Below are 13398 nucleotides of genomic sequence, written 5' to 3' on the forward strand. Positions count from 1 at the left end.
AAAAAAAAAAAAAAAATGCTCGTACTCATGCTGCTCCGACGTCATGCCAGCGCATATTGGGAATGACATTGGCACCGATCGGTAGTGACAGCGTGCACCGGACCACGCTTGATATTTGAGGAAATCGACGGTACATTTGTGTGTGAATCCGAGAAGCACTGAGAGCCTCAGATTAACCAATCAGTCAGATCGCTGTCTCGACTTCTCCTCATCCTTCTTCGTTCCCTTGGTTTTTTAAGTACCTTGTATATGTTGGGATTCTTTAGCTAGTTAACCATCACATTAGCAAACTGCTTCGGAGCACAGCTGCCGGAGTCGCGGGTTTTCTTGAATCAGGCGTTGGACCTGCTGGAGGAATGCTCTGCGATGATGGTGGAAAACAACCGCCATTCAACCCATTTGAGAGATTCAAAGAACTAGCTACAGGTATGATTGAAAGTTTGACAACACCGACTTCAACGTCGGCGCTGAAACTAAAACACTGTTTATGCGTCTGTGATTTATTAGCGAGGGGCTTCTCCATCAAAACGATTCTGATTTTAATGCAGTTGCAGCTTTCAAAGCGTTTTATGTGCGCACGCGTGAGATCGCTCACTTGTGTGCACGTGAACGCTCACGGCATGACGTCACACAGCTCAGTTCCTTTCTGCTTTGATCTTGCAGCACGTGACCTCCACCTGAAGCCATAAATAGGGGTGTCGTACGTTAAATGTACAGACCGCGATCTTCCCTTTCTGAAAACGGATTTCCAACGTAATTGTAGCGAAGCTAAGTCATTGACAATGTCTTTATCCAGTGTTAGAACCCCAACCCTCATTAATTCAGAGGATATTTTACCTGCTATCAGCGGGTGTTTCGATAGGCTCTCTGGATTACAGTGGGGCTTGATAGAAAATGGGATCTGGGACTCCGATGTCCAAGTAGCACTGGCTGATATGATTACTGATGTCATACAGTCAGTTAGCGCAAGCACCATAAAAACTTTGCTTCTAGGAGGTCAGGACCAATTAAATGATGCGTCATTCCAGACAAGCCTTAGCATAGCCGTGACAAAAATAAGCCCCATATTGGGAAACTCTCTCTCAACCAGCTTTGCTGCTGCTCTTAATGTCACCCATGAGGAGTGTGACAGCGCTGTGGAGCTGACACAGATGGTTGAGGAGGAGATCTCGAATAAAGTCAACTCGGGTTGGGTTCTAGTCCCAGAAAACCCTGAATCTATTTATGTCACCAGAAAAATAACAAACATAAAAAACCTCAGATGCATGGTTTCTCATGCTTTCTCATATCTGAAGAGATATAAAGGTAAGCTGAGCTGCCTGTGCATGAAGACTTTACCCAGCTCCTTTAGTTCAAGCGTTGAGAGTCTTGAATCCAAGCTCTCTGAGATGGGAACAATTAAAGAAATAAGTATGGATCTCATGAGGTGGAGTACAGACAGAGAGATAAGTAAAGATGATGAGGACTGTCACATGATGTTACATGATGAAGATGATGCAGATAAAGCTGCAGCTGACATTGTAAATGTGTTAATTGCTAACATTCAGTATCCTGATACAGAAGATATCACATTAAGTGAGAAGTGTAGCTCACCCAAGCCTGCTTTTGATGTGGACCTGGTGATCAAAAAGGTGAAAGACTTTTTTGCATCATGCGCCCTAATTATAAAACCAGATGAAGTAAAACAACACTTCTTCAGGTTTGCTAAAAAGGAATTTGAAAAAATGAACAGTGAGCTGAAAGATCAGGTGAAGAAAAGCAAAGGATATTTGACCTTTCACAGACAACAGGCAAACTCCGCTGAGAGTGAGAGCGCTGACTCCAGGAAAAGCGTACACATGAATCCCTCAGAAGTTCCCAGAAAATCACCAACCTTAGAAACCACAGTTAAAAGTTCTTCTCCACTCAAATTTAGAACAGTCATGCCGGTTATGGATAAACTGTTTAGTAAATTAACACAGGCAGGACACCTTGACCTGACAAGTAAGGAAATCGAGATGTTTTCAAGGGAGTTGACAGATAAAGTGTACGACCATGTTGAGTCAACATATCCAGCTCCCACGATGCAAATGGGTAAAAGTCTCTCAGAGTCTGACATGTCTAAGACTTCACAGGGTGAGTGTAACGTACCCTCTGCTCCTAAGGTGCCATATGTGCTCGTAGAAGATTCAGTGGAAAGGTTCTTACAAAACCTTCTTTTCTGGTTGGAGAATGAAACTTTAACCCAAACTATTATAAATGACAAAATTTCTGGTGCCGTGGAAGATATAGTAAGAGTGCTGACCTCATCAAAGGAAGAAGTTATGATTGGACCAGATGCTGGTGAAACAAGTGACAGACTGTTTATATCACAGTCAAGTCCAGTTACTGATCTCACCAATCAACCAGTCTGTGTGAGTGCAGAACACCCGGACCTGGTTTCAAATACCTCTGAAAACCCAGAGGAAGAACGGTCAGAAACATTAGTGTCACTTTATGCTAAGCTAATTGCCAATCAATTTAGCACTCTTTTAGCCACGAGAATCGCACAAAAGTTGCACAAAAATACCAGAAATCTTCTGGATCCAGGAAAATTAGACTTAGTTATCAATCATCTGACAGAGTTGGTACTTTCTGAAGTGAGATGCACCAAATCCCTGGAAATTCTTAAAAATAACAGGGTTAAATTAGTCAAGGCCACAGCTGAAGGCCTTATCAAGGAGTTTGGATCTCCAGACAAGTTCTTCAATGTAATGATATCAGAAGAGTCATCTTTTGACGGCACTATTCTGAAGCACCTAGCAATGAATCTCAGTGATCAGGCATCAGTGTCTCACACAGAACCCACAGAAGGTCAAAGTCAGCCAGCAACCTCTGAAAACCCAGAGGAAGAACGGTCAGAAACATTAGTGTCACTTTATGCTAAGCTAATTGCCCATCAATTTAGCACTCTTTTAGCCACGAGAATCGCACAAAAGTTGCACAAAAATACCAGAAATCTTCTGGATCCAGGAAAATTAGACTTAGTTATCAACCATCTGACAGATTTGATACTTTCTGAAGTGAGATGCACCAAATCCCTGGAAATTCTTAAAAATAACAGGGTTAAATTAGTCAAGGCCACAGCTGAAGGCCTTATCAAGGAGTTTGGATCTCCAGACAAGTTCTTCAATGTAATGATATCAGAAGATTCATCTTTTGACGGCACTATTCTGAAGCACCTAGCAATGAATCTCGGTGATCAGGCATCAGTGTCTCACACTGAACCCACAGAAGGTCAAAGTCAGCCAGCAACCTCTGAAAACGCAGAGGAAGAACGGTCAGAAACATTAGTGTCACTTTATGCTAAGCTAATTGCCCATCAATTTAGCACTCTTCTAGCCACGAGAATTGCACAAAAGTTGCACAAAAATACCAGAAATCTTCTGGATCCAGGAAAATTAGACTTAGTTATCAACCATCTGACAGATTTGGTACTTTCTGAAGTGAGATGCACCGAATCCCTGGACTTTCTTCATAATAACCTGCTTAAATTAGTCAAGGCCACAGCTGAAGGCCTTATCAAGGAGTTTGGATCTCCAGACAAGTTCTTCGATGTAATGATATCAGAAGATTCATCTTTTGACGGCACTATTCTGAAGCACCTAGCAATGAATCTTGGTGATCAGGCATCAGTGTTTCACACTGAACCCACAGAAGGTCAAAGTCAGCCAGCAACCTCTGAAAACCCAGAGGAAGAACGGTCAGAAACATTAGTGTCACTTTATGCTAAGCTAATTGCCCATCAATTTAGCACTCTTTTAGCCACGAGAATCGCACAAAAGTTGCACAAAAATACCAGAAATCTTCTGGATCCAGGAAAATTAGACTTAGTTATCAACCATCTGACAGATTTGGTACTTTCTGAAGTGAGATGCACCGAATCCCTGGAAATTCTTAAAAATAACAGGGTTAAATTAGTCAAGGCCACAGCTAAAGGCCTTATCAAGGAGTTTGGATCTTCAGACAGTATCTCAGAAGATTCATCTTTTGACGATACTATTCTGAAGCACCTAGCAATCAATCTCGGTGTCTTCATGAATCCTCCAAAGAAATCCAAACTCGCCAGGTTTTTTTCAGCAGTGTTAAAAGCTTTTAAGAAGCCGTTCAGCCGCTGCTTTAAAGGCAGTACAGATGACTAAATTGTCATCTTGAGTTTTTTCAAATACCTCTTTTAAAATCTTAAAGCAGTCTGGCCTCAGAGTTAACATCTGAGGTATATTTTATTTTAAAACTATTTCATTCGACTTTAATTAGACTGAGAAATATTCTTCATCGTGTCTCCTCATTATCGTTACCATCACCCCCACCGGCCGCGGCAGATGGCCGTCCCTTCTGAGCCTGGTTCTGCCGGAGGTTTCTGCCTGTTACAGGTAGTTTTTCCTCCCCACTGTCGCCAAGTGCTTGCTCATAAGGGATTATTAATTAATTGGGGTTTTCTTGCTGCTACTGTAGGGTCTCTATCTTACAGTATAAAGCAACTTGAGGAGACGATTGTGATTTGATGCTATATTAAACATCTTAAATTCAACTGAATCTTAAAAACATGTAATATAGCATCACATCACCATCAAATCAACAGCTGAAAAATAAAACAAAATAAAAATAAAAACCTAAATTAAAAACAGTTTCTGATTTGTCTTGTGCTTTCAAAATATATTGTCAAATATGAAAAGTGTTGCATTTATATGCTCTGGTCATCAGTAGCATTGTCTCCTGGCAGCTCGCTCTGCAGTACCATTTGCAGAACGGAGTACTCCGTGTTTCCCAAAGGCAATAGGTTATTTTATTTTTTCTACAGGATTTAAAGGCTGCTGTTGTTGTTCTTCTTCTTTCACAGATAGGTGATAAGTCTGGGTGTGTTGATTTTTTTGTCCACACCGATCCTTGCTGACGCGTCTTACGTAGGCTCCACTCTGAACCGCCCAATCAGATGCTGTTAACACGATTCTAGACTATGTAAAATTTAGACTATTTAAATTTAGATAGACACATTTTTCCTGTAACTGTGTTTTCACTCTAACTTTTGTTGAAAATGTAATTTATGTCATTGTTACATCCCCCAAACGGATGTTGGTTTTCTTCTCTGAACTATTTCCTTTTCATCTGTCTAGGCTCCACCTCCTCTCTTCTGATTGGATGCTACTCACAGACAACAACAGCAACACAAAGCAAACTTCTTAAAATGTCTTTTTGTTCCTCTTTTTTTCCTCAGAATAAATTGTGACCGGGCTCACTGGCTGAGATGGCGGAGCCAAACATCGACATGTTAACTGTGACTGCGAAGTTCCTGTATGAACCGAACAACTCTGAAAATCCAGGAAGAGCTGAGTGTGTTTTCTTCAAAGCTCAGATGGAATTTGATGGACTAACATGCTGCATTTAGGACATTATCAAACTGGTATATGAAGAGTGGTACCACTAGAAAGTGTGGTACCACAATGTCTCACTTCGTGCTTGCTCTTCTCCAGCCTCTGCTGTCACTTTGTAGTCACTTGTGTTGTTATTATCTTATTTGTTGCGATTTAGAATCTGTGAGCACAAGCAGAGGTTTTAGCTCGGGAAGCAAGCGTGACCTCGTTTTCAGAGTGTAACTCCGAAATGACAACACAGGCACGGCTTCTTCAAGACGGGTGCTTTGCTGCATTTATTGAACGCCGTGAAAACTTGTGGCCGCCTGCCACTTTGGAGGTCCTAGAACAATAACTTTACAGTCCTGTGCATTCTTGAACAGCTGGTAGACTAACCAGGCTTTTGCAGATAGCTCACTGAACTCCTTAGCGTGATTATTAAACATGGGCTGACAGCCTATATTATCACACCCAAACCTCGCGATACTAGCGGTGTAACAAAAACTTATTCTTTGTGACAAGATAAACATGTCTCCTCTCCTACACAAGATAAAATGCACCTTTACAATATTATCCACAGAAATGTACAAGCAAGAACATTTTAACTGCTGGAACCAACTATTAAACTTCTTTATACATAAGGCATTTATGTGACACTTACACAGAGGCATCTCTAAAATTTAATGATTGTGAAATATGTCAAACTTTTCTCCTCTACTTTATCAGCTAAGAGCATTTTTAGCACAGTGGAGAAAAGGTGTGCACTGAGGATCTTGAACTATAGCGTTTAAGTGTTGTCACTGCTGAGGATTGGTGGACACAGATCCTTATTTACTACGCTGCTGTTTACAGTTTAAACGTCTTCATGAGAAAAAGCACTTTTAGTTGTACTTTGCTCCTCACTGTCTTTGAAAAGCAAGAGCTGATCAAACAAATCCAGTAATTGCACTTTTATCTTTATGTTTGGTTTAGTAATGTGTCTTAATCTATTTTGTGTTTTTATTTATCATGTGGGGAAACATCCTGTCAGCCCTGTGCTGAGAGGGCTGTGGTCATCCATCTGTCCTGTTCTGATAAACCCAAATTTCAGGAACACCTTCTTTAGATCTGTTCATTTTTATTCATATAGCACCAGTCAACAAATCTTGTTTCATGTCACTTCATATTGTAACGTAGAAAACAATGTTGCAATTATATGTTAATTGTATATAATGGACCATGTGTTCTTTCTGCGTTTATCTCAACACATGCTGAAACCAGCAAACTTACAGAATATACACAAAGTAATTCTGAAATCGCACCTCTATAATGTACAGCTCAGTTAAACTTAGCTGCAAAAATAGTCTTCTTTTAAACTATTAATTCACAGAATAAGCATTCAATGAAAAATGCAAAACCAACAAAAAGTACTGAGGTTTCCACATTGCAAAACAAAGAAACATCGCAGTGAATGTAGTGCAGTGTGATTAGCATGTCCTCTCTGATCTAGTTTATGTGTCAACATGTTTGTATGTGTCCTTGTGTGAGTGACAGAGAAAAATTGTACGGGTTCGTACTATCCTGGTGGGGACCAAAATCTGACATTTACTATACTGGTGGGGACTTTCTGCACCGTGGGGACCAAAATCCATGTCCCCTCTGGGTTGAAAGCAATTTTCACACTGAAAATGTGGTTTTAGTGTCAGGGTTACAATTAGGTTATGGTTAGGTTTAGGTTTAGGGTAATGGTTAGGGTTAGGGTAAGGGGCTAGGGAAACCATTATGCCAATGGGATGTCCCCACGAGGATAGGAAACCAGACGTGTGTGTGTGTGTGTGTGTGTGTGTGTGTAACAATGAACTATTCTGCATTGCATTTGCAAAAGACCAAACTGGCCCAAAGTCTGTCAGTCATTTGTCCACGATGAGGCCGTTGAATGTTGCCACCATAGCTGAAAACACGCTCCACTGCAGCACTACATGCAGGTACTGCCTGGTGGCCACAAGAAACAGTGAACGAAGAGTCTGCATGTTCATTGCCCAGAACAAGAGGGCGTTCTGTCCATCAGCAATATCCAGGTAGTGACTTAGCTGTAGCTAGGTTTGTCACCTAACCCCCAGCACGGATGGAACAGCAGGACTGATCCTGACTATTTTCTCACCTTGTGTCAAATCTGTTGCTGCTCCAAAAAGCTTCAAGTTGTCCACCATCTCCTTCAACAGGTTCATGCTGTGAATAATAATTCCTTGTGCGCAGCCATTTCAAGAAGAGCAGAGAGTTTTAGATGTTCACATTGAAGAACAGCCTTTACTTGTCTCAGTGTTGAATTCCATCTTGTGATTATAGCAGCAGGGATCGCTTTCTGTTCACCAAAATTCAGCTTCAGATACATCTTTGAATGTTGTGCTTGTGTGCAGTAGAGAGCTGAGCTTAGATAACTTTGAAAGAGAAGGACATGTCACTTTGGTCTCTCACAGCCCATCTCTCACCACCAGCTGAAGTGGTTGTTCTGCGACATACTGGGCTGTATTTGCTCTTGTTTTGTGGGGAACTCCACAGACTTGCAGCTACAGCAAGTTTTTATTTTTCGATAAATCAGAGTGATGGAGCTGTAAAGGCAGGTTTCATCACAGCAGAGGATTTCATTTAATGTGCATTCTTTAGGTTTATATCTGCAACCAGAACTACTCAGACTGCATTGTGAGGCGGCTGTGCACGACCTGCATTTATGTTAAATTAAAGTACTTAATGCGAGCGTGATTTCCCTGTGCGGATATGAATGAAACGCTGTACCTGTCATCTTAACAGTGGGCAGGGTGGTGGAGATGTTCTGAGGGTGAGGCGGTCGCACTGTGATGGGAACGCAGCCGGCGTACAGGCAGCCAGAAAAGGCTGCGATCAGGTCTGTACCTGCAGAAGAAGGAGACACACTGGTGTGAACGATGCTTGCAGTGTCCAGGTGCTGTCACCTGAAAAGTACATTTAACATCTGCATCGTCTCTCACCTGGCAGGTACACCAGAGCGATATGTTCTCCTTCCTGCAGACCGCCTCTCTCCATCAGCAGAGCTGCCACTCGCTCCGCCCTCTTATTTAGCTGCAGACAGGTGAGAGAGCTGGACACTGCCCCCTGCAGGAGGTGAGAGAGGGGAACGGTGTGAGCCATCAAGAAGCCAAAGGACAAAAACTGCAGTTCATCTAACGGCCAGTTCATCCACAGTTATGGATAATTATTATTCAGTTTTCTACTTGCTTGAATTAGCTCATAATGGTCAAATATGGTCACACCTATTTTTATTTATTTTCTTAACTTAACCTTGATAATAAAGCCTGAAATTCCTGATTTTAAGCTACTGATTCCATGGATAAAGATCCGTTTTGGTATCAATTATAATCCACTTTTATTCTCCTTGTATTCAGCATCTTAACACCACAGAGCAACGATGACTGATCTACAGATTTTTCATCTGCAGGTTATAGAGCTCAAAACTGTACAATTTTTTAAGGTGGCCAGTTGTGCGTGGGTGTGCTGGTACCAGAGCGCTGAGCAGGGTTTGGAGAGGACGGCGTCCTGTGTGGTCTGAGCTCTCCACTGCAAACCTCGGACAGGAACAGAAACTGCAAGACAGACATAAACACTTCTTTTACACACACTTTGATGGCTTAACCTCTGTGTTTTTTACATGAATGTGTTTAGGTGTGATGTAGTTTGAGAGGCACAACTCAGACAAAAGAGGAAACAGAGAAAAGCCACGTGGATAGGAGCTACTCTCCCGAGCTAAGGTTAGCCACAGAGGGCATGGATACAGACGAGCCCAGCCTCTTCAATATCCCGAAAGAGCTTCGTGACTTTAGGAAAGACAACAACAAACAATATGCACATATTAGACGAGGGTTAAGAAGAGTTGATGCTAGAATGGAAGAGGCAGAGGGGCGATTTGACGAGACTGAGACGCTGCTACAGGTGGCATCGTCTTTAATTAAGAGATTAACAGAACGTCAAGCCAGCCTAGAAGCGAGGCTGGTTGAGCAGGAAGGCTGAGCGCGCAGAGATAACCTTTAGATATATGGAATATGTGAAGATAAAGAAGGGGCCGACGTGATGACATTTTTGGATAATTTATTGAAAAACATGCTGGGCTTTCCCAGTGACCAGTTACTTGGAATTGAACTAGCACACCGCGCTCTGACGGCCAAGAGACCAGCTCGTCAAGCCGGAGTTGACGGATGATTCTACACAAGAAAGGCAACGTATGGTTGCTAATGTGAATCACCCAACATTAACTTAGACGCCCATAAAAGGAAGCCTGTGCAGCATGTCATCCATGCAGCTCACAAAGACTGAACTCTTCCTACTGCAAAGAACAATGTGCAATGTACACGAACACAGTGTACAGTCGAGTCCTAATAGCACTTACAACTGGGCTACACTGCCCATGAGGCTACATTCTTTAAGTCTATGCCTGTAACACTCTGCCTATTGCCTTCATATTAAATAATTTTTTGAATAATAATTTTAAAAAATATTTCGTCACGTCATTATGCGGGCCACAAGTAGAGCTGACATGGGCCGCGACAACATATCCACTTCAGAGAGAAGCTTCAGGTATTCAGGAGAGATATTGATGACTGAAGAGCTCAGATTGTTTTACAAGTTTGACAAGATTTGTAAAACAAAATAGTTGTTTATTTTATTCATAAACTTCTGTCAGGGGAAAATTCGCAAATAGAAGGCTGCCAAAGTAAAACAGAGATACAGTGAGACAATATCATCAATCACATGTACATGGGGTGAGCGTCTCAAGAGACAGTCACACCAGTACTCTTCTTTATTGCAGTTTATATAGGCATGTAGGTTACACAGCAGACGGAGGCAGTCTCCGCCTGTTCTCAGAATATAGATTGCTTAACTGACAAATGCATATCTTACTAATCATTCTGTCCGAACTATACTAAACGTCTGCTTAAGTGGCATTTTCCGTTGCTCTTTGCACAGGAACTTGTCTTCACAGGCATTTGATAAGCATAGGCAAGGTTTCATGTTTTATCAGGGTGAATCGTCATTCAGAGTTTACACAATCACAAGCAAAGCATATTTGAATAATAAACAAAATCTTTTCACAACTTCACTATTTCATTAATTATTTCATGGTTTCTTTGCATCTTCATCTGTAGTACTTACGCATCGGTGTATGTTCCCTATGTTTGCTTACATTAAAATACCAGTACTAATGACCAGAGCATATAAATGCAACACTTTTCATATTTGACAATATATTTTGAAAGCACAAGACAAATCAGAAACTGTTTTTAATTTAGGTTTTTATTTTTATTTTGTTTTATTTTTCAGTTGTTGATTTGATGGTGATGTGATGCTATATTACATGTTTTTAAGATTCAGTTGAATTTAAGATTTTTAATATAGCATCAAATCACAACCGTCTCCTCAAGTTGCTTTATACTGTAAGATAGAGACCCTACAGTAGCAGCAAGAAAACCCCAATTAATTAATAATCCCTTATGAGCAAGCACTTGGCGACAGTGGGGAGGAAAAACTACCTGTAACAGGCAGAAACCTCCGGCAGAACCAGGCTCAGAAGGGACGGCCATCTGCCGCGGCCGGTGGGGGTGATGGTAACGATAATGAGGAGACACGATGAAGAATATTTCTCAGTCTAATTAAAGTCGAATGAAATAGTTTTAAAATAAAATATACCTCAGATGTTAACTCTGAGGCCAGACTGCTTTAAGATTTTAAAAGAGGTATTTGAAAAAAATCAAGATGACAATTTAGTCATCTGTACTGCCTTTAAAGCAGCAGCTGAACGGCTTCTTAAAAGCTTTTAACACTGCTGAAAAAAACCTGGCGAGTTTGGATTTCTTTGGAGGATTCATGAAGACACCGAGATTGATTGTTAGGTGATTCAGAATAGTGTCGTAAAAAGATGAATCTTCTGATATTATTACATCGAAGAACTTCTCTGAAGATCCAAACTCCTTGATAAGGCCTTTAGCTGTGGCCTTGACTAATTTAACGCTGTTATTTTTAAGAATTTCCAGGGATTTGGTGCGTCTCACTTCAGAAAGTACCAACTCTGTCAGATGGTTGGTAGCAAAGTCTATTTTTTCTGTATCCAGAAGATGTTTGATGTTTTTGGGCAATTTGCGTGCGATTCTCATGACTAGAAGAGTGCTAAATTGATTGGCAATTAGCCTATCATCAGGTGACACTAATGTTTCTGATAGTTCTTCCTCTGTTTTTTCAGAGGTTGCTGGCTGACTTTGACCCTCTGTGGGTTCAGAGTGAGACACTGATGCCTGATCATTGCTTGTATTTGAAACCAGGTCCGGGTGTTCTGCACTCACACAGACTGGTTGATTAGTGAGATCAGTAACTGGACTTGACTGTGATGTAAACAGTCTGTCACTTGTTTCACCAGCATCTGGTCCAATCATAACTTCTTCCTTTGATGGGGTCAGCACTCTTACTATATCTTCCACGGCACCAGAAATTTTGTCATTTATAATAGTTTGGGTTAAAGTTTCATTCTCCAACCAGAAAAGAAGGTTTTGTAAGAACCTTTCCACTGAATCTTCTACGAGCACATATGGCACCTTAGGAGCAGAGGGTACGTTACAGTCACCCTGTGAAATCTTAGACATGTCAGACTCTGAGAGACTTTTACCCATTTGCATCATGGGAGCTGGATATGTTGACTCAACATGGTCGTACACTTTATCTGTCAACTCCCTTGAAAACATCTCGATTTCCTTACTTGTCAGGTCAAGGTGTCCTGCCTGTGTTAATTTACTAAACAGTTTATCCATAACCGGCATGACTGTTCTAAATTTGAGTGGAGAAGAACTTTTAACTGTGGTTTCTAAGGTTGGTGATTTTCTGGGAACTTCTGAGGGATTCATGTGTACGCTTTTCCTGGAGTCAGCTCTCTCACTCTCAGCGGAGTTTGCCTGTTGTCTGTGAAAGGTCAAATATCCTTTGCTTTTCTTCACCTGATCTTTCAGCTCACTGTTCATTTTTTCAAATTCCTTTTTAGCAAACCTGAAGAAGTGTTGTTTTACTTCATCTGGTTTTATAATTAGGGCGCATGATGCAAAAAAGTCTTTCACCTTTTTGATCACCAGGTCCACATCAAAAGCAGGCTTGGGTGAGCTACACTTCTCACTTAATGTGATATCTTCTGCATCAGGATACTGAATGTTAGCAATTAACACATTTACAATGTCAGCTGCAGCTTTATCTGCATCATCTTCATCATGTAAATAATTCAGACTGTTGAGGATTGTTTCAATATCATTTCGAGCTTTCTCCTCAGCTTCTGCAAACTCATCACTTTCTTTTTCCTCCATGGGTTGCAGTTCTATGTGACAGTCCTCGTCATCTTTACTTATTGCTCTGTCTGTACTCCACCTCATGAGATCCATACTTATTTTTTTAATTGTTCCCATCTCAGAGAGCTTGGATTCAAGACTCTCAACGCTTGAACTAAAGGAGCTGGGTAAAGTCTTCATGCACAGGCAGCTCAGCTTACCTTTATATCTCTTCAGATATGAGAAAGCATGAGAAACCATGCATCTGAGGTTTTTTATGTTTGTTATTTTTCTGGTGACATAAATAGATTCGGGGTTTTCTGGGACTAGAACCCAACCCGAGTTGACTTTATTCGAGATCTCCTCCTCAACCATCTGTGTCAGCTCCACAGCGCTGTCACACTCCTCATGGGTGACATTAAGAGCGGCAGCAAAGCTGGTTGAGAGAGAGTTTCCCAATATGGGGCTTATTTTTGTCACGGCTATGCTAAGGCTTGTCTGGAATGACGCATCATTTAATTGGTCCTGACCTCCTAGAATTGAAGTTTTTATGGTGCTTGCGCTAACTGACTGTATGACATCAGTAATCATATCAGCCAGTGCTACTTGGACATCGGAGTCCCAGATCCCATTTTCTATCAAGCCCCACTGTAATCCAGAGAGCCTATCGAAACACCCGCTGATAGCAGGTAAAATATCCTCTGAATTAATGAGGGTAGGGT

The 13398-nt window shown here is 41.3% G+C and overlaps 1 protein-coding gene and 1 long non-coding RNA gene across 4 annotated transcripts; both read left to right on the plus strand.

The window, feature by feature from the left end:
* The first annotated feature begins 25 nt into the window (after nt 1–25).
* LOC112845048 (uncharacterized) lies at nt 26–8489 on the plus strand. Of its 3 annotated transcripts, none has more exons than XR_003217838.1 (3): nt 26–426; nt 5234–8250; nt 8370–8489. It is a non-coding gene; the product is annotated as an uncharacterized LOC112845048 (long non-coding RNA). The 3 variants fall into 3 exon arrangements; XR_003217836.1 differs by having other exon boundaries at nt 5234–8307; nt 8394–8487; XR_003217837.1 differs by having other exon boundaries at nt 8394–8439.
* LOC109200771 (uncharacterized) lies at nt 745–4630 on the plus strand. The gene is made up of 2 exons (XM_019356385.2): nt 745–3591; nt 4000–4630. Exons 1-2 carry the CDS (start codon nt 783–785, stop codon nt 4158–4160), a joined length of 2970 nt encoding a protein of 989 aa, XP_019211930.1. The 5' UTR covers nt 745–782; the 3' UTR covers nt 4161–4630.
* Nucleotides 8490–13398: the final 4909 nt, after the last annotated feature.

Source organism: Oreochromis niloticus, unplaced genomic scaffold (genome assembly GCF_001858045.2).
Source record: "Oreochromis niloticus isolate F11D_XX unplaced genomic scaffold, O_niloticus_UMD_NMBU tig00002599_pilon, whole genome shotgun sequence".
Lineage (NCBI taxonomy): Eukaryota > Metazoa > Chordata > Actinopteri > Cichliformes > Cichlidae > Oreochromis > Oreochromis niloticus.